Raw genomic sequence first — 19,382 nt, forward strand, 5'->3', positions numbered from 1 at the left:
TAAAAGGAAAAAAATCAGCTCAGGGGATCCCCAGAGAGGTCCACTGAGCACTCTACTTGTTGTGAAGCAACGGACAGTTGTTTTCTCCAGGTGGATATCTCCGTGGATCTGTCCAGTTTGCCTCTCTGCTCACGGCTCCGTCCTCTACCACCTTTGCACTTACAGGCTGGATGTGTTGGTACCCTCTCAGGCAGACCCTGGCAAGCAACACACCCCATGGGGAGTAACAGTTGAGCCTTGGCGCTCAGCCAGGAGCCATGCTGAGGATTCCTGACAGTGTCACTCCTCGGCACGCCATCTATACAGCGGCTCTCTTGCTCCCAGGCTTTTGGCAAGGCAGAAGAAAGGAAGGGAGATTTAAAAAAAAAAGAAAAGAAAAGAAAAGAAAGGAAAGGAAAGGAAAGGAAAAGAAAAGAAAAGAAAAGAAAAGAAAAGAAAAGAAAAGAAAAGAAAAGAAAGGAAAGGAAAGGAAGGGAGAAACAGGCCTTGGAAAGACTAAGGAAAGAGAACAGAGGGACTGAGTACTCTTGGGGGTGCCTATTTCTCAGTGAAAGAAATATCCCCCCAAACAGTGATCCAAACCTCTTCTTGGTGGGCCCCTTTGGGACTTGGTCCCCCCAAAGCCTGGAGGTTTAGCTCTATTCCCTCAACAGGCCTGGCAGAGTGACTGGCATCAGTGCCCAAGACAGTCTGAAGGATGCCAACAGAAGCACAGAGGAGCCACTGTGTTTGGACTCTGGCAGGAAGCCTTCCCAGGGCCACCTCATCTCTGCCTTCTGATCCCTATGAGCAGTGAAGACATAGCTCAGTTCTGAAAACCACGTGCTTCAGAACAAGGCCTCAGGCCTAGGGCTACAACCCCGCTAGCCAGGATGGTAGGTCCCCCCACCTGCTCCCCCCCCCTCCCTGAGGCCCAGATTCTCAGAAGCTTTACCGCCTAGAGGCAGAGCAGCTCAGCTCTAACTGGGCCTCAGGCCTTCCTGAAGTGCTGGACCCGTACCTCCTACATTTGTAACTTCTCTCCCAGCAAGGTACAGAGTCTGCCCTCTCAGCTCCTGACACCCCCCAATGCTTCCCTCTACATCGGAGCTCTATGCCTGGAGGAGATGAGCATTCCAGGAGCACTCCCACCACTCTGCCTCTTTCCTGCCTACACCTACTGGCCCTGCCTAACCACTGCACCAGTCCTGCAGCTGACTGGATCTCTCCCCTTACCATCCTGCCTGCCCTCTGCCTCTCTGACCCTGCCCTGCCTCCTGGGATCTCACAGTCACCAGGAGGGTTCAACTCACTTGAAGCTGGCAGCCTACAGGGTAGAATTGCCTGTCCCCACCCATCTCAAGGAGTGGCTGGGAGGTGCCCGGCAAGGCGGCAAGGCAAGCGTGCTTTGGAGCACCCCAAGGGGCCCTTGTTTTCTAGGCACCCTGCAGTGGTCTGTGACAGACGCAGAGATGGGGGAATCTTTTGCCAGCCAGTGTTGGCATACCACACCACCTTCAAATCTGTCTCTGTCCTCTAGGGCAGAAGACCCTCCAAGAAGAGGCCCTGCAAGACAAAGACCCGAGGCCCCCCAGCCTGGCCTCCCAGACCTACACAGGCCGCATTAAAATCAACACTCCGTGAACACACAAAACTGACAGGGCAGAGGGGGTGCACACATTGGATACAAAGATCAGGCTCTCAAGAGACGCGGCCTGTTGGTCTCCCATGTTAGCTCCAAGTGACTAAGCGCAGGGTGGGAAATAGCTGCAGTGCCAAGGGCTCCCACCTGGGCTCTGAGTGCAGTGAACAGCTTCTACCTGGGAAAAATGCAGGCACTGTGTGCAGACCATTAATGGATGTGCTGTGCACACCGCTCCCTGGATCCCTCACTCTATCCCTCAGCGATTGCACAGGCCTGGAACACAGTGCACATGCCACCTGGTACTTCCCGCAGGCCCCTAGCACTGTGAGCGGTGGGAAGGGGCCTGACAAACACCCTGGCTTCATTGTGCCCCAGAAAGAAGGGACTAATTACTTGCCTAGACTCTGGAGTGCCCAGGGAGAGAACAGAAGCCAGTGGGGTGGAGAGGGTGGGAAATTGGGGGTTGGGGGGAAAAAAGAGAGAGAAAGCCACAGGATATATTTCAAAGTTTCTCTAGCAATTTGGAGGCGGGGCAAGAAAGCCCTGTTCTGACGTGAAATCATACAGAGGTCAGGACTGGGTCTCCCACCCTTGTGAGAAAGTGGTGAATCAGGACGGTTTATCAAACGATCATTTTTTTTCCTTTGAAACTGGGAGGCAGTAGCTTGGACAATTCTGCAGATGTGCTTGATGAGTTAGGGACAAAAATGGCCCTTCTTTGCCCCCCTCCCCTCCCTCTCTAAGGGCTCCCATCGGGGTTGCTTCTCCCTCCACTGCCTCCCGGGCCCTCCCCTCCCTTCTTCAGTGGTCAGCTGAGACCCCCACCCACGGCTTGCTTTTGTACTCTTGGCCTTTGGACACACTGACAGGGGCCTTTATGAGACCCCAATCAAGACCCCCATGTCACAGGTACCTAGTAGAGACACCAGACCTTTTCAAACAAGGGACAACAAGGAAAATCGGCTGGTCCATTGTCTCTTCTCTGTGCTAAGTGAGATGAAAGGGGCCCGCCACCCCCTCCCCATAGCCCGCCTGCCAATCACCTCTAGTTATTAAGGTCACAATGTGTAAATTCTTTTGACCTGCACCTAATCAAAGATGCACCGGCCCTTTCAAATCCGAATGGGGAGGAGGGGAGAGATTCCCTCCCATAAACCCAGCAAACTCCCTCAATAAAATTTCTCTCTGATTCCCTCTTGCCTCCCATCTCCACCCCCTCACTTCTCTTCATTCCGCCCTCCTCAGCACCAGCTTCAAACACAAGTGACAAGCCCTGTGGAATTACTACCCAAGGGGATCCAAAGAGGACTAGAAAGTTCTTATTCAATTCTCTTTAAAGAAAAGGTTTCCTAAGAGACACAGTTGGCCAGTAAGCCCAGGACCTAGGCAGCCCTGTGGCTCCCATGCCAAATCTTTCCGAATGCCAATATGGTCCCTGGCTCTTCCTTGGGTCCGAAACCAGCCTCTCTTTCTCGAATTGGATGCCAGAATAACGTGGAGTCTGAGCCTCACCCATCCCTCATGCCACTGACAAGCGCCAGCTCAGATCTCACTCTTTAGACTGACGGGGAAATCTCATCAACCCAGAATGTACACTGCATTAATAAACAGCACTGTCTGAGCTACTGAGAAACCGACTCTGACTCTAAAAGTGAAGTTGCCCTCTGGCCTGCATTTCAGACCAAAGCATGCTTATCTCAAGACCCCTTGTCTGGGGATGCTTTGACCCAACCAACACTGTGTCAGAGAGGAAACAGCAAAACAACAACAACAACAAAGTAAAAATCGTGTATCTTTGAGCGACAGTTCCAGAGTGGTTACTGCTGTTCATCTCATGACATGAGAATGCCTGCAGTGGGAATAGAAGCCAGAAGCTCAACCCTAGGAAGCGAAGTCTCAACAGAACACTTCAGCTGGCTGCCTCTCTGCAGATGTCCGAGCATCTGATGTTTGTTTCTGCTCTGCTATTTGTTCTTTTACTTGAAAGTCTCACCCAAGAGTTGCATCTCCATCCAGTGCGGTCCCAACCAGGAGCTCCAGCCGCCTGCCTCACCCGGGCTTCACAATCACCTTCTTCTGGACCTCTGACTGATGCTGCCTTGCGATGTATCTGCTGCTACTCTGCATCTATTTTTATTTACAACCACAGGGCAGACGGCAGAGACCGGAACCTGAACCAGAACCAGAACCAGTGGGAACTTGAAAGCAAACTTTCTGCAGTTAGGAAGCGAATGCTGAACTCAACGACTTATGAAAGACAAAACATGGTAACACACACACACACACACACACACACACACACACACACGTCCCACCCCACACATCACTATGGAGGCCCTGCATTTCACCATTATGGTGTCCACCCAACAAGCCAGGCTGGCAGCTGGCTTACGTAAGTTGCACAGAAAGCCCCGCCCTGCACTGTGTGTGTGTGTGTGTTGGGGCGCTCTCCCTTTCCCAGCTCTTAGCTTTCCTGTTTCCTTTTCCATGTTCCTTGTCTGCTGTTTATCTCTGGTCTCCTCTGGTGTAGCTCCATTGCCTTATGTCTACTGCTTCTTCTTAGGCTGAGGCCTTCCACATTTCAACCCTACATCTGAGCTTCTGGCCACCATTCCCAGCCATTTCTGGCCATTGCCACCCGGCTGCCCTTGGACACGGGAACTGGGTCTGCTCAGGTCAGAGCCCCATCACGCTCAGGTTCTCAGGTCTTCACCAGCCTCTCCCTTCCACTCTCTGCAGACGGGACCGACTCTGGACTGCATCCTAGCAGCAAGCCTCACTGCTGTGTGCAGATACCTCTCCACCCCACCACTCTCCACCCCACCTCTCCACCCCACCTCTCCACCCCACCACTTCAATCCACTCAGAACTGTCTCAAGCTCCTTGTTTTCCCTCAGGCTGAAGTTAAATCATCTCTTCAATCCATTCCCAACTTGGCCCTCAAATTCCCCTCCAGGGAGTCAACCTCGAACCCCAGACCTACTTTTGGTCTTCCCCATCCTTTTCTATGCCTTTGCCCACACTCGAACCCTTGCCTGAACGCCCTTCTGTATCGTAAGCAGGGGCACCAGATTAGTCCCACTTCAAACTCCACAGCATCCGTGAAGCACATCTTCAACAAGCCAACCGACTGTTCTCCTCAGTTGCTTGCAGACTACTCCAGCTTCTGGTAACATTCACAGTGATATACATACAGCAGGCCACAGAGCTGTGGGTACACACGCCCCTTAATACTGCTATAACGCCCCTTAATACTGCTATAACGTCTTGAGAGGTAAAAACTGGCTCTTCTCTTAGGCTTCGTACGTGACATGAGACAACCCAGCAAAGCAACGTTCCACTCTTCTAGAAGATGGGCTACCAGAGGATCACATGACAGAGAAAAATGGTTCTGAGTTTATAGTTCTTTATTTCTATTTTTTTTTCTTCTTCATAAAAGGGTCCAAGTGGAGAAAAGAACTGAGAAAAGAACTCACTGAATAAAGTATTTTCTAAACAAACACGAGGACCTGTGTTGTGTAAATTCCAGGCACTGTGGCACATGTGTGACCACAATACCAGGAGGATTGAGACAGGTAGATCCGGGGGCTGCTTGTCACAACTGCTCTGATTCCCAACCAGGTGAAAGGCAAAAGCAATAAAGGAAGACTCCCAGCACTGGCTCCGACCTTCACGCACGCACGCATGCGTGAGCGCTCACACCTACACAGCGTGCTCGCGCTCTCTCTCTCTCTCTCTCTCTCTCTCTCTCTCTCTCTCTCTCTCTCACACACACACACACACACACACACACACACACACACACACACACACACACGTCCCAGGAACAAAGAAAGGCTCTTGGGGAGGGGGATAACAATTTTCTGAAACTGAAATATGATACACAATTCTAAAACTGTGGACAGAGTCCAGGGAGCTGTACATTTAAAGTGAGTATACCTAACTGGGCGTGGTGGTTCACACCTTTAACCCAACACCTGGGCAGCAGAGGCTGGAGACTGTGTGAGTCTGAGGCAGCCAGGCCTACATAGCTAGTTCCAGGACAGTCAGGACCAAATAGAAAGACCCTGACTCCTTAAAGAAACCATCACTGTGGTTTATTATGAACTCTTGAGTGTTCATTCTTCAGCCACCATCTTGTTTGCGACACGGTCTCTCAATAGCCTGAAGCTCACCAACTAGGCCAGACTAGCTGCCAGTTAGCCAGCCCAAGTGGCCCGCCTGCTCCCCCTCCTCCCTGCTGGTGTTCCGAGAATGAGCTACTTAGACCCAGTTCTGCTTCTTCCTTTCCTTAGCCTCCCTCTCTCCCTCCCCGCCCCCTCTTCAAACACGTGTTCTGAAGATCAAACACAGGTCCAAACCAACTGAGCTATATCTTCGGCCCTGTGGCTATTTTAAACATTTTAATCTTGTGTGTGTGTATGCGCACGTGTGTGTGTGTGTGTGTGTGTGTGTGTGTGTGTGTGTGTGTGTTTCTGTGTATGCCATGGCTGGCACACGTATGCCACAGCACGAACGTGGAGGTCAGAGGACAACATATAGAAGAGATTCACAAACACAGGAAACTATTATATCAGCAGAATTCCTACTCTTGGGCCCTAAGCTTATAACCAAACGGAGCCTATTCTGACCTTAGAGAAGGGCTCCACGGCAGACGACTGGCTCCATGGATAGCCAGCGGGAGGGTACAGGGACTGGCACTCAGCAAAGGTAGCAGTGATGACAAGGGCAAGTAGAGGCCCCCTTAGAAAAAGAAATGTGAAATGAAATGGAGCACAAAGAAGCCAAGACGTCTAAAGTGAAATACTAAAGTGAAATCTGCCTGAAACGGCCCGAGGGCCACCTCACTGCAGAAGGACACCTCAATATGACCCTTCCCGAACATAGTCTGCTCCTGAGCCAGCCATAGCCTCACTGGTACCGTTTTTTACCCACTCCCAGTCCTCAGTCCACTTATGGAAGTAAGCTCTATTGGCTCAAGAAACTAACAGCACCTTTCATGAAGATCCCTATTTTGACTGATCTGAGTGTTACAGCTAACAGGTGGAGAAATCGTCTTAAATATATGAGCATTATCATGACAGGGCCACTGGAATGGGTCAGTGCCGTAAGTCAGGCAGGGCTAGAAACTTCCGCTCCACCATCAGGTTACTCTTTAGCCTTGACAGATCAAACCCCAAGCCGAAGCAAGCTACAGAGATCAGTTGTGTCTCCAAGCCAAAGGTCTTCACAGTGAGGGACCAAAGCTGCCCTGCCTGAGCCTCTGCTGGCTGAGCCCCAGATTAATCACCACTAGGCAAGAGCTGAGCACCAGCCTGCAATCCGAGCCGGGCACCACCTGCAGAGGGGTCTGCCCAGCACCTCCCTCACTCCCTTCGGGCAGAACCCCAGGGCATGAAGGTGTCCACCTGCTGGCAAGGCTACCTGGGACAGGCATAGGTGACATTTAGTTATCTCCCACTTGACAGGTAAGTCATGGACGATTTGAGTTGCTTAGTGAGATAAGGAGAAATATGTATTGACTCACACAGTGAAGTCAGTGCTCCAAGAAAAAGAAAGTCCGCAGCTTCTCATCAGAGAAAGTCCAGTGTCTTTCTCATTCCTGTCCAAAGAAGAAATCCAGCTGAGACCAGCAGTGGGGGAGGATGTGTGCCCTGGGCATAGAGTGCTCATTCTTGCTACTTACAGAGGAAGAGCAGACTGAGGGTGAGGGAAGGCACACAGGGATGTCTTTCCAAAGCACCCTTTGCACTGCCCAATAGTTTGGTGAAAGGAAGATTCAATACAAATGCCGTCCCTTACAGGTGAGAAGCACTTGCCCTGAGTTCCTAACTGTAAGAACAGTTCCCTCAATGACCTCAGTCAGCTTTTCCAGCACAGATGCATAAGCTGGTGGCTGAGAGTGGAGGACCCACAGCTATCTAGCTGTGCGAGCAGGTGCTTTTAAGGATCACATTGTAAATTCTTTGCAGATGGTAACCTGTGTGTAAACGCATCAAGATGCTAAAAAGATGAAAGGAGGAAAAGATGGCAGGGAGAGTCACATCTCACTAACACTGCTCCCAGGTCCAAAGGCACAGAGGCTTCCTGCCCACCTGCCCATGGCCCAAGGGAACCAAGTGTGGAAGAGGTTAGACTCGGATTGAAATATGTTCCTTCAAGGGCAAAGAAAAGTACAGGTCAGGGGAGAGGTGCTGGAGTCCTGTGAGCACCTTCATCTGAGGCCTGACTGTCACAGCTTGTACGACCGGCCGCCACAGCTTCATCCTCAACAACTCCCTTTGAACCTCCGGCCACAACCCAGAGTTAGGACAGAGCAGTGGCTACAATTACACACTTGCTTGGGGAAGGGGGTGGGTGCCGCATGTGACAGGCCATGAAAGGTCCCAGCCTATAAAACAGCCTGGAAAACAAACCCTTAATTTAAATGTTAATGAAAGTGCTCTGGAGACATCAGAGGCTTCCTGGCTGCTCAGAGAACAGCTACACAGGTCTCTGAATTTATGGCTCCCCTTTCCCCTCCCACCTCCCTCTCTGCCTCATCACCCACTGAAGTTTAAAGAGAAGGGGGGAAAAAGAAAGAAAAAGGTAGAAAGAAGGGAAAATGGGGGAAACCCACCCTAATTTTGACATTAAGGCATGCTTCCACCTTGGGATATGTGCTAAGTGACCCCCCTGTCAGTAGAACGTGATCAAAGGACAATACAGGTGAGCACTCTGCACACAGGACACAGAAAAGGTGGTAGAGGTGGACTTCAGGTAGCAGGCGGTACAGACAGTAGGACCGAGGCCACTGATCCCTCCATCCGCTCTTCATTTTATTTTTCACTGGCACATCAGCGCTGCACAGATCTACAGGGGCAGTGTAGTAATCGGGTGTGTTCATGCATGTATAGCCATCAAGTCTGATCATCTCCACGTGCCAAAGCCTAGTGGCAGAGGCAGGGGGATTTCTGAGTCTGAGGCAGCCTGGTCTACACAGGAGTTCAGGACAGCCAGGCCTACACTGTGAAACCCTGCCTTAAACAATAAAATGTACTACCGACATTTCCAGTTTATTTTGAAACATATTGTAAACCACCTTGGACTCCTGTTACTTCTCTGCTGTGACTCCAGTGACACTAGAGCTCTTTCCTCCCGTCTGTTTGTGTCCTCTGAGAATTTACCACATTTCACTGCCTACCCATCTGACCCCCCTGTCAGTCTGTTCCATCCAGTTCGTGGTGTGTTCTCTAGGGACAACAAGATCATAACTCTTTGTTATTTAGTTTTTCTGAGATTGGGTCTCCCTGTATAGCTCTGGCTATCCTGGAGCTAACTTTGTAAATTAGGCTGACCATAAACTCTCAAGAGATCCACTTGCCTCTGTAAACCACACACCCAGTGGTAACAGCAATTCTTACCTAGTACCTGGAAACGGAATGAAAGAGCAGATGAGTAAGAGAAGGAAGGGAGGCTGGAGTGGAAAGGGAGATGTCAGAGACAGAAAAGACCAGGGGACTAGAGAAACGGCTCAGTGGGTAAAAAGAGTACGGACTGCTTTAGAGGATCTAAGTTCGATTCCCAGCATCCATGCCAGGTGGCTCATTACACACACACATACACACACACACACACACACACACACACACACACACACACACACACACAAAATACCTGATTAAAAATAAATCTAAAAGAAAAAATACCAATACTGACACTGGGAACTGGACACAGAGCCCTGCTAAAGGGACACAGCCTCAGCACATCAACTCTAGGCATGCCATCTAACCTTGCAGTAGCCCATTTCCTACTGTGGTATTTAAGTCGGTTCTTGACAAAGGAACCAACCACACTAAAAATGGGTTCTAAGCCAGCCAGGCATCACATCAACACATGAGCCTCTATGTGCCATCCTACCCTGAGAAATGGCTGAAATTCAGTTTTAGGAACTGAAACCATCCCAAGTGTTTGGTTCTTGCTACTGATGGCTATGGCCCGTTGAGAGGCTTGAATTGGCATAGACAGTGACCCACCCCTCCCCCAGATAAAGAGCACAGCACGAGGGTTCTGCAGGACCTGACCCAATGCAATGCCCCCAGCACACAGATCACCAATGCCTGACAACTTGAGCACATTCTAAGCGGAATCAGTGGGCCCACCTAGCATTGCTCAAAGCATCTATTCTACTCCAAGTATTGCAACTCCTCTCCCAGCCACAGCAGCCCCTTGCCCTCTGCTGACTTTGCATAAACTCCTACTCTCATCGTCGAGATGTCATATGCAGGACACTCCCTCCAGTGTCTGGCTGGCTCACTTCAGGACAAGGAGACATTCTTGCCTCGTTTAGCACTAAGCCTTCTTTCCTCTGCCCCTACTCTAGGATAGAAGAAAGAGACAGAAAGATCCTTAAGCTACTGTGGTCCACCTGAGCCGTCCGGAGGACTGGTTAAAAGACGAAGCACCATGGTCATTTGTTCCTCTTTCTTCAGGTTATCGAGGCTGGAGAGCCCCTTCATATACTGCACTTCATCACCAACCAGAAAACTGAAATCCACAGATGGACTCCTTATATTTGACTCTTCTTCCCTGCAAAGCAGTGAGTTGATGCCCAGGGCCAGAAAACAGCAACATCATAAAGAACCAATGAAACCCATGCTGAAACTGCCTCTTTTTTCAACTCCCAAACCTGTCAGAGTACACTCCACATGTAATTAACCATTGGTAAAGAAAGATATACTTCAGCAGGTTGGTGGTGGCATCTACCACACACAGCACACAGCAAACCCTGTAGCTGTTGGAACAAACACCCTGCTCTCCCAGTACCAGCATCCACAGCCAAGCAGTGTCCAGAGCTGGCTTTCCTTCCAGCCTCACCCTCACCTCTGGGAGAAATGAAGCAAGAAGGAACAGCTTCTCCATCAAACCCCCCAGAGGCCACAACTCACTTTACAAACTTGAATTGGTACATTTCATGCAGACTTGGACTAATCCCCCACAAAACAAACAGGCCGCCACAGTGCACAAAATGATATTGTATATTTAATAACACGGCTAAGTCAAGTCTCTACACCTATACCACTCATATATTTCCCTGATGACAGAAGCAGGAGAGAAGGGATTAAAACCCAAGAGTGTGGGGAAACCTTTCTGACCACAGGCGCTCACACGGCAGTGGTGGTGTCCACAGAGGCAAGGGCTCTCTCTACCCAGTGCCTTTTTTCACTTCGGGGAAGTAGGCATGGCGTCTGCAGAGAAAAAAAGAGCTACAAGATGCTCTCCCTTCTCCTTTCAGGCAGACATAAGATTCATTTCATCACAGGCCCCAAGTGTAGATGGAGGCATCCAGACAACCAAAGCCCTAAGTGTCTGCGTGCTCCTGGAATAGCAGAAGCATGTACCTAAGTGAGCCCAGGTCTTTCTCATAGGTGGCCTTCCTCACCATGACCTGTGTCAATTCTGGACTCCAACGAGTGTTTTCAGGTTCTCAAAGAGCCTTTCAAGGGGCCTGGAACTGGAGCAAGTGCATGCTGGGATTGAGCCTGGGTCCTCTGGAAGAGCAGCCAGGGCTCTTACCTGCTAAGCTATCTCTCCAGTCTACTTTTAATGGGGAATAAAGTCTTGTAAATAGTATTGTATAGGGGTAGGGATGGTGGTACAGGCCTTTAATCCCAGTATTGGGAGACAGAAATAGGTGTACCTCTGTGAGTTTGAGGTCAGCCTGGTCTACATAGTGAGTTCCAGGCTAGCCAGAAATAAATACTGAGACCCTGCCTCAAAAACACCAAATATAAAATTTAAAATAAAGGGGGAAAAGAGCTTTGTATTTACTAACTTCACTCAGGTAAGAAGTATTATTTAAATAGTAATAAATATATTAATCTGTATTAACTCATAGGAAGGTATTAAGAATTCACAGTGATCTTAGAAGCTATATCTGAGACCATGTATAATGTGTTTCTAGGGGCTGGAGAGAGGTGGCTCAGAGGTTAACAGCACTAACTGCTCTTCCAGAGGTCCTAAGTTCAATTCCTCAATTCCCAGCAACCACATGGTGGCTTACAACCACCTGTAATAGGATCTGATGCCCTCTTCTGGTGTATCTGAAGTCAGTGAATATATGTGTGTATGTGTGTGTGTGTGTGTGTGTGTGTGTGTGTGTGTGTGTGTGTGTGTGTGTGTGTATGTATATGTATATGTATATTGTGGCTATATATATTAAATTTTTTTAAAATTATGTGTCTGCCACACAACTGTGGAAGACATAGACCATTTTGTTTCAAGAACATTGTGTGCCTTCTTTATGTCCTCTTGTTCACCCAACAGAGTCAGGTAGGAAACTCTTATATGGAGCAGGGCCTCATTTCATAAGAGCTGAGTCTTGACAACAGGGTAAGAAGGGTGGGTGGGCTCGCAGGAAGCAAAGGGAAAAGCCCTTGCCTGCCTGCCACCTGCCTCTGAAGCCTGCTGTTCCTTTTAGTTTTTGTTTTGTTTTGTTTGTTTGTTTGTTTGTTTGTTTGAGTAAACATAGCTTTGAGATATGTGGGGGCCAGGAGGGCGGTGCTCACCTTTTACCTCAGCACTTGAGAGGCAGAAGCAGACAGAACTCTGAGTTCAAGGCTGGGCTGGTCTACACAGTGAGTTCCAGGACAGATTACACAGAAAAAGCCTGTCTCAAAAATAAAAAATAAAACAAATATATCCTTGAGCACATAACTGCTATTAAATATCACCTCTACAATTGTTTGCAAATTAAAAATTCAAAGTCACAGAAACAAAAGGTGATACTTAGAGCCAGGTCAGAATCTCTGCTTTCTATTGGTCAGAAGCACCTCATATTAAGCCTGGAGTTTTGGGGCCCATATTTTATGCTAAAAGTTCCTGGGTACAAACACATGAAAAGAAGGGGAAACTTAGAAACAAAGAACATCATCAACAAAGTGCACAGGACCGACTGTTTAACAGGAGAAAGACGCTCACTGAGAAGGAAGCGAAGCATCGAGGGAAGCGAAGCGCCTGTCCTCAGAGGACAGTGGCTGCTCACAACCCCTCACGTTGCCAACTCAGTGACCGACAAACACATTCAGCAGGAACAGTGGCAGGGAGGTGACAGAAGGCAGCCAGTGAGGATCACTTCAAAGGAAGAGGACAGGGAAGAGAGATTCCCATGGAGATGCCACCTCAAGCAAACTACAAAAGAACCATGCACCTCCTGGGAGGCAGAAGGACCAGGGAAGCCCAAGCTTGGAAGCACTAAGCACATGCTGCACTAGATAAGACGCTGAGGGAGTGCCTCGAAGCTGAGAGCTGGAGCTTCAAAGAAAAGACAGGCGTTGCTCTGCAGCACTGGCTGACCTGGCACTCACAGAAATCCACCTGCCTCTTCCTCCAGAGTACTAGGAAAAGGCAGGCTCTACCATGCCCACCTGGAGAGCTTGCTTTTTTTTTTTTTTGAGACAGGGTTTCTCTGTGTAGCCTTGGCAGTCCTGGAACTCGCTCTGTACACCAGGCTGGCCTCGAACTCACAGATATCTGCCTGCCTCTGCCTCCCAATGCAGGGATTAAAGGTGTGTGCTGCCACTACCAGGCTTAGAGAAATTTTTTTTGGTGTGTTTTTATTTATTTATTTACTTATTTAAAGACTCAAAGTCATGGACAAAGTGGAGAGACATGGACCTAATAATACAGTATAGAGATCCTAGCCCATATATTTCTAAATACAAAAAGGGGGGGACAATAAAACCCTAGCACATGCCCTAGATGGCTAGTGTGAAGTCAGAATGTCCAGCACAAGCTTTTTTAGAAGAGAATTCAACTTGAGTTCTATCCCTGGGACCTACATGGTGAAAGGGCAGAAATAATTCCTGAAGGTTGTCCTCTGCCTTCTACATGTGCAACCAAGGCACAAAGGCATGTGAGCATGCACGCACGCGCGCGCGCGCGCACACACACACACACACACACACACACACACAAATAAATGAAAGAACGAATGCAAGTTTTTTAAGCTAGAGTCTGCAGGCATGGTGGCACGCATCTTGAATCTCAGACCTGGGGAGGCACATGTAGACAGATCTCTGTGAGCTCCAGGCCAGCTACAGAGTGAGAAGCTGTCTCAGAAACAAAATAAACAAAAACAGAGTTTAAGCCATCGTTTGTGAAATTAAGGAAAAAGCCATATCAAATAACTCGACAGTTAACACTAAACAGTCAGCCAACACGGGGCAAAAGAGTCATCCAGGGCAAGGAAAATATAGCAAGGAAACTGAAGGAGATGTGAGGAGAGCAGAAAAGAGCCAAGAAAGGCCACACAGAGAGAGCGCTGCACAGAGTGTGGTACGTACATCACAGTAACGCAAGTATTAGAAAGTCACACTCTTACTCATGGTCCAAGTTATGGCCAAGACCCTCAACTTGGCTTACTGTCATCTCAAATCAAATTCCTTTCTCAACTTCTCTTATTGACACCATCTGTAATAGGTGCTATGTGGTCTTTTCTCTTGAGAAGTAACCTAGCGTTCTCCAGAGGATGTGGCTAGAGTAGAAGTCTCTAAGGCTGGGGTGCAGGGGACAGCCTGCCCACACCTCCATGTACTGAGTGCACGGACAATCTCTAGCCCAGAGCCCCTTCACCAGCAAGCTGCTCTTGTCCCCTGATGCCAGCACATTTGTCACTCACTTCTCTCTAGTCCCACACACAAGCCTGGCTGACAGGCTTTCAGAAAGGTGGCATTTGGGAGAAACTGCCAAGGAGACAAAGCTGGCTGGCTCCATTTTTCCACCCAGAACTCCCCATACACTTAGCTTCCCTCTGGTCACTGGTTGTCCCTTTCCTCTTTCCTAAGATGCTGGAATGATTTGTTCTGAAAAGTGACAGGTTTATAGGTTAGCCGACACCTCTGCTCTGTGGAATTTTAATTAACTTCTCCCGTCGTCAATATGCTAAGGAATGGGGTCTCCATTCTCTAAGGTCAGCAATGTGTTTCAGGTCCTGCTATATCAGCCGTCAAATTGAAGAATTAATGACGTGGCTAATCGGCTCTAATTCTTAGGAAGAAAGAAATTGAAAGGGAGTTGTGGAAGAGAGCAAGAGGAGAGCTACAGGCTCCATGAAGTGAGGAGAAAGAGGCTGAAGGGGGCTGAGCAAAAGGGGCACCAACCTGTTTATAAAAACAAGTGACTGAGGTGGTGGAGGTGGTGGCCCTCTAACTTTCCCAATTCCACTCAGGTGGGATGAGAGAGGCATCAGGAAAGAGCAGGAAGACAGACTCTACTAACTTCTAAGATAGTTCAAGTATAGAAAAGTCTCTAAATGCCCCTGGAAGGAGAGAGGCCTCCTTGGTTCAGGATAGCCCAGACAGGAGCTGGAGCGATGCCTCATCAGCTAAGAGCACTGACTGAACTTCTAAAGGACCTAGGTTTGATCCCCAGCAGCCACATGGTGGCTATAGCCATCTGAGCTCCAGTCCCAACACCCCCTGGTGGCCTCTAGGGACAGTGTATATATGTGATGCACAGATGTGTGTGTGTGTGTGTGTGTGTACATACATACAAAACACCCATACACACAAAGCAATAGAAAATCTTTTAAAAGCCTGGATACAAAGCACACGATGCACTGAACGACACTGTCTACATGAAACTCAACAGTAGGTACAGTGACTATATGCCAATAAAATGTTTTTTAATAACAATTAATAGCCAAAAAGCAGCAATTTTTCAATACAGGACTTCTTTGTGTAGCTCTGGCTGTCCTGGAACTGCAGACGAGGATGGCCTCAAACTCACAGAGATCTGCCTGCTGCTGCCTCCTGAGTGCAGGGATCAAAGGTGTGCACCACTTACTACCTGGCCAGTTTTACTTTTTATTTTTATTTTGCATACTTTGCTTTGTTTTTGAGTCAGGGTCTTACTCTGTGTCCTAGGCTGGCTGATGCTTATAGCCCAAACTGGCCTTAAATACATGGGTAATGTTTCCTGCCTCAGCCTCCCAGGTACAGGGATTACAGGCATGAGCCAACACACCTGGCTAGTTAAAGCAGAAGAAATAACTGCATTTTGGCGTAATCCTGGCCATTGGGAAGCTGAGGCAGGAAGCTCTAGCTCACGGCCAGTCTGGGCTGTATAATCAGTTCTGGACAAGCCCTAGCTACACAGCAAGACTTATTTTGATTCTGGTTTTAGGGGTTTGTTTGTTTGTTTGTTTGTTTGTTTGTTTTAAAGAGTTGTGGACTGGAGAGATGGGGAGAGATGCTCTTCCAGAGAACCTGTGTTTGATTCTTGACACCCACACAGTGGCTCAAAACCATCTGTAGCTACAGTTCCAGATTCAGCACCCTCTCTGGTCTCCAGAGAACCAGGCGCATGAACAGGAGCATGCACGGCGAACTACCACAGACATCAAATAATAAAACTGAGCTGCCCTTCCACAAAGTTGCCACTGTTTCTGCTCCTCTCCATATATGGATGCGGCCCAGTTGGCAGACCCCAAACCTCTCCTCCTCTCCTGATACCCAGAGCCTGTAAGGGATACACCAGAAGACATTTTCAGGGAACAAAGCAGAAGTGAGTCACAACAGCAGGCTAGCTGCTGTCCTTGCCTCTCAGGTATACTGAGAAGCCTCTGCGTTGGAGCAACCCCAGAGGACATCTGCTCCAGAAAGGTAACACTGCCCTTAGCTATAGCCAGTATGTAGCTTTCTCTTAACATTTCTGGTCAGATGCTTAGGAAAGGTTATCGCAATTCCAAAGTATAGTGAAAGACCCAAAGACTTAAAGTCTCTGGAGAATGTTTAAATCCCCAGGAGAGTGGTTCATAGCAACCTAGAATACACTAGTGAAAAAACTTCTAGCTTATCTGACCTAATAAAATGAAACCATTCTTGAATGAGATAAAAACCAAACACGTCTCCCTTACCTGAGTAATGGGCTGATAGCAATGGACCAGACTCGGTCTTCGGTCTGGATGGTGTGTAAGCACTGCCCCAGCCGGCCCGAGGCCAGAGGCCATACCTGGAAACAGGAGAGGAAATGCGCTTGTTGGCATTGCCTGGGCTGAGGAGGAAGAAGCCAACACCATGTGGGAAGAGTGAGACTGAGGAACTGGGGAACAGAGAATCCTTTCTGTCCTGAAGACAGAGAGAGCCAGGGTCTGAGCAGAGGGGCCTCTTCAGCTTCTCGTTCAGCTGCCACAGAGACGGGCCTTACTTCCTGCCCCAACCACCAACCTTTACCCTGCGAGTCCCTCTTCCTCCCAGGCTATGAGAGGTTACAGAGCCCTGCGTGAGATTCAACTGAGGAAATGCAGATGGAAGCCTCCTGCCTCTCTCAGAAACTTCCTTGTTTGTGACTCTTCCCTTCTCCTATCTTTCACCAAAACTTTACTTTAGGCACATAGAGAGCTGCGGGAAGACCAAGGCACAGTGTGGGGGGGAGACATGTATACTATTAGAGGAGTAAGAAGAAAACTGCAAAACAAGGAGAGAATGGGAACAAGACTTCAAAGTGAGAGGGGGTGTTGCTGTTTGTTTGTTCATAATGCCCAGGATCCAAAGGTATTCGCGTCAGCAGGGAATTTTAGCACCTAGTGTCACCTAAAGTAGCAGAAAAGCTTAACTCTTTTAAGCTTCCATATCTCCACAGGTTAAAAATATTGCTTGGAGCCCACTATCTGGGCCCTATCAGTCAGGAATGCACATTAGCAGGCACTCTGGGCTTAACTCTAATCAACACTCCCGAGCCTCTCAGCACTCAGTGCATTTAGAAATCTCCCATTAACACAAGGCTCCCCCGCACCTCACCCTACCCCAGATGACACACACACAGGGACATAAGCCTCTAACCAAACAGAAGGGAAACCTCCAATGTACAGGGCTCTCCCCAGAGCAGCCACAGAGGGATCCCTCGGCAGCTAGAGGGATCAGTGACCTCTCAAGGTCCCTGCAGAGCTATAAGGGGAACACACCACACTCAGGCAGGACCTTAGATGGAAGAACTTAAGGAAACATTCCTTCAGTGTAAGGGGCAGTGATGGAATGGGGGTGGTCTTGCCTTCTTAGGATCACATGGTATCTCTTCCCTATAAAAGGAGAGAGTGTTTCTCAGAGTTTGTGGGTATGATGCAGTGGGGGTGGGGTAAGAGTAGGGGGAACTTTCCCCAAAACTAAGAAAAGAAATTTAACGAGAATATTCTGGATGAGAAGGGAACCAAAAAAAAAAAAAAAAAAAACAACAACAACAACAACAACAAAAAACCACCAACGAGGGCACATATCTCAGTATTTCCTGTAAGCCCAGGATTCTAGCATCTGCCTTGCCCTTAGCAGCCAAACCCTTTGGTAATAACTAGATGCCCTTCTGGTTTCTTCCTTTAGACTGCCCAGCTTGGAAGAGACCTTTGCCTTTTCTGAACTCCCTCAGAGTCAGGTTCGTGCTTGTGTGGTGAAGAGGGCCCTCCTGATTTACATAATCTCCAGGACAGCCTAAACATGTGTTCTAGTAGCTTCTGTGGAGACGGCTGGTAGTAACTGAGAGCCCTCAAACTACAGATTAATGTTCCTGATCTTCAGGAGTGAATCAGGAAGTACACTGCCAATTCCAAGCATCAGTTAGGAGTGGCAGCCTGTCTCTGTAGCACAGCATCCTGTGGCAACAAGAGTGTCCTGGCACCTGAGCGACAGGAGTTGACATAATAAACATGTGGTCAGATCTTTACTATCAGTGAAACGGACCCATCCCAGAAAACACTCAGCGAACATACACATTTATACAGCCCTTTTAGAAGGCAAACCAGAGAGAGGTGGCAAGGCGTTCCTGTCATGATCTTTGACTCAGGAACTCTAAGTATGAGAATTCATTTAAAAAAGATCCTAAAACAAAACCCAAGGGATAAGATATTTGTGGAAACCTGTTATTGCAGAACAAGCGTGTTGTCTTGGAGTCTGGCTCGTCTGGGTTTGAACCCTACCTGAGACTTACTGAATTTGCTTAGAGATGTTGCCTAACTTCTTGGTCTCAGTTTCAGCGCATTGAATGGGGGCCATGCCTATGTCTCAGGACCATGGTATAAAAAAGGGAGGGTAACTAACCAAGAAGTAGCACAGCCAATGCACAGAATGGAGCAGACTTAAGAAAGGATTCTTATTCCCAGGTTCTTGTATTCCGGAATAAACCAGATGCAAACATCCATCTACTAGAGAAAACTAAGTTCCTTTTGAAGCCACTGAAGATGACACGAGGGCTGGAGATACAGCTCATTTGGTAGAGTATTTGCCTAGCATGCACACAACACTGGGTTTGATCTCTAGCATCACATAGATTGGGTGTGGTAGCACACAGGTAATCCCAGCATTCAACAGGTGAGGTAAGAGCAGAAGTTTAAGGTGACTCTTAAACTACATAGTAACTTCAAGGACAACTATTCAAATAGAAATAACAAAAAAGGTTGTAAGAAAAAGAAAAAAAGGTTATAGAGAAGATACCACAGAGTATACTGTATATCCAAAATATATTACAATTATGCAAAGGAAGGTATTTACCCAATAAGATAAAATAAGAAAATGAATAAAGTGCTTAGCATAGCTCCTGGTTACAGTCTACATTGCTAGAAGATCATCCTAGCAGGCATGTGGTATACGTATCTATAATCTCAAGAGGCAGAAAATTACAAGTTCAAGGTTAGTCCATGCTACACAGCCAGATGCTGTTTCAAAAGAGAAAGAGAGGTGGGTCTGATGTTTTAGAGAAGAACCTAAGGCTATTGTTTATCTGAATCAAGTAC

General features: G+C 48.2%; 1 protein-coding gene across 9 annotated transcripts in view; it reads right to left on the minus strand.

Moving 5' to 3' along the window:
• Fbxw4 (F-box and WD-40 domain protein 4) overlaps positions 1–19,382 on the minus strand; it is an 82,267-nt gene that overhangs the window by 36,091 nt on the left and 26,794 nt on the right. For 5 of the 9 annotated variants that reach the window (XR_877675.3, XR_001782592.2, XM_011247258.3 and 2 more), the window contains exon 5: positions 16,521–16,615. The exons of 3 other annotated variants lie outside the window; for them this stretch is intronic. Coding sequence is in view for 4 of the 6 variants with exons in the window: in XM_011247258.3 (XP_011245560.1) it covers positions 16,521–16,615 (95 nt within the window). In the remaining 2 variants the exon portion in view is untranslated. Of the gene's footprint in view, positions 1–5,394; positions 7,227–16,520; positions 16,616–19,382 lie in introns of those variants that run through there. One more of the 9 variants, XM_011247259.3, reaches the window with a different exon arrangement.

This window comes from Mus musculus, chromosome 19 (assembly GCF_000001635.26).
Source record: "Mus musculus strain C57BL/6J chromosome 19, GRCm38.p6 C57BL/6J".
NCBI classification, from domain to species: Eukaryota; Metazoa; Chordata; class Mammalia; order Rodentia; family Muridae; genus Mus; species Mus musculus.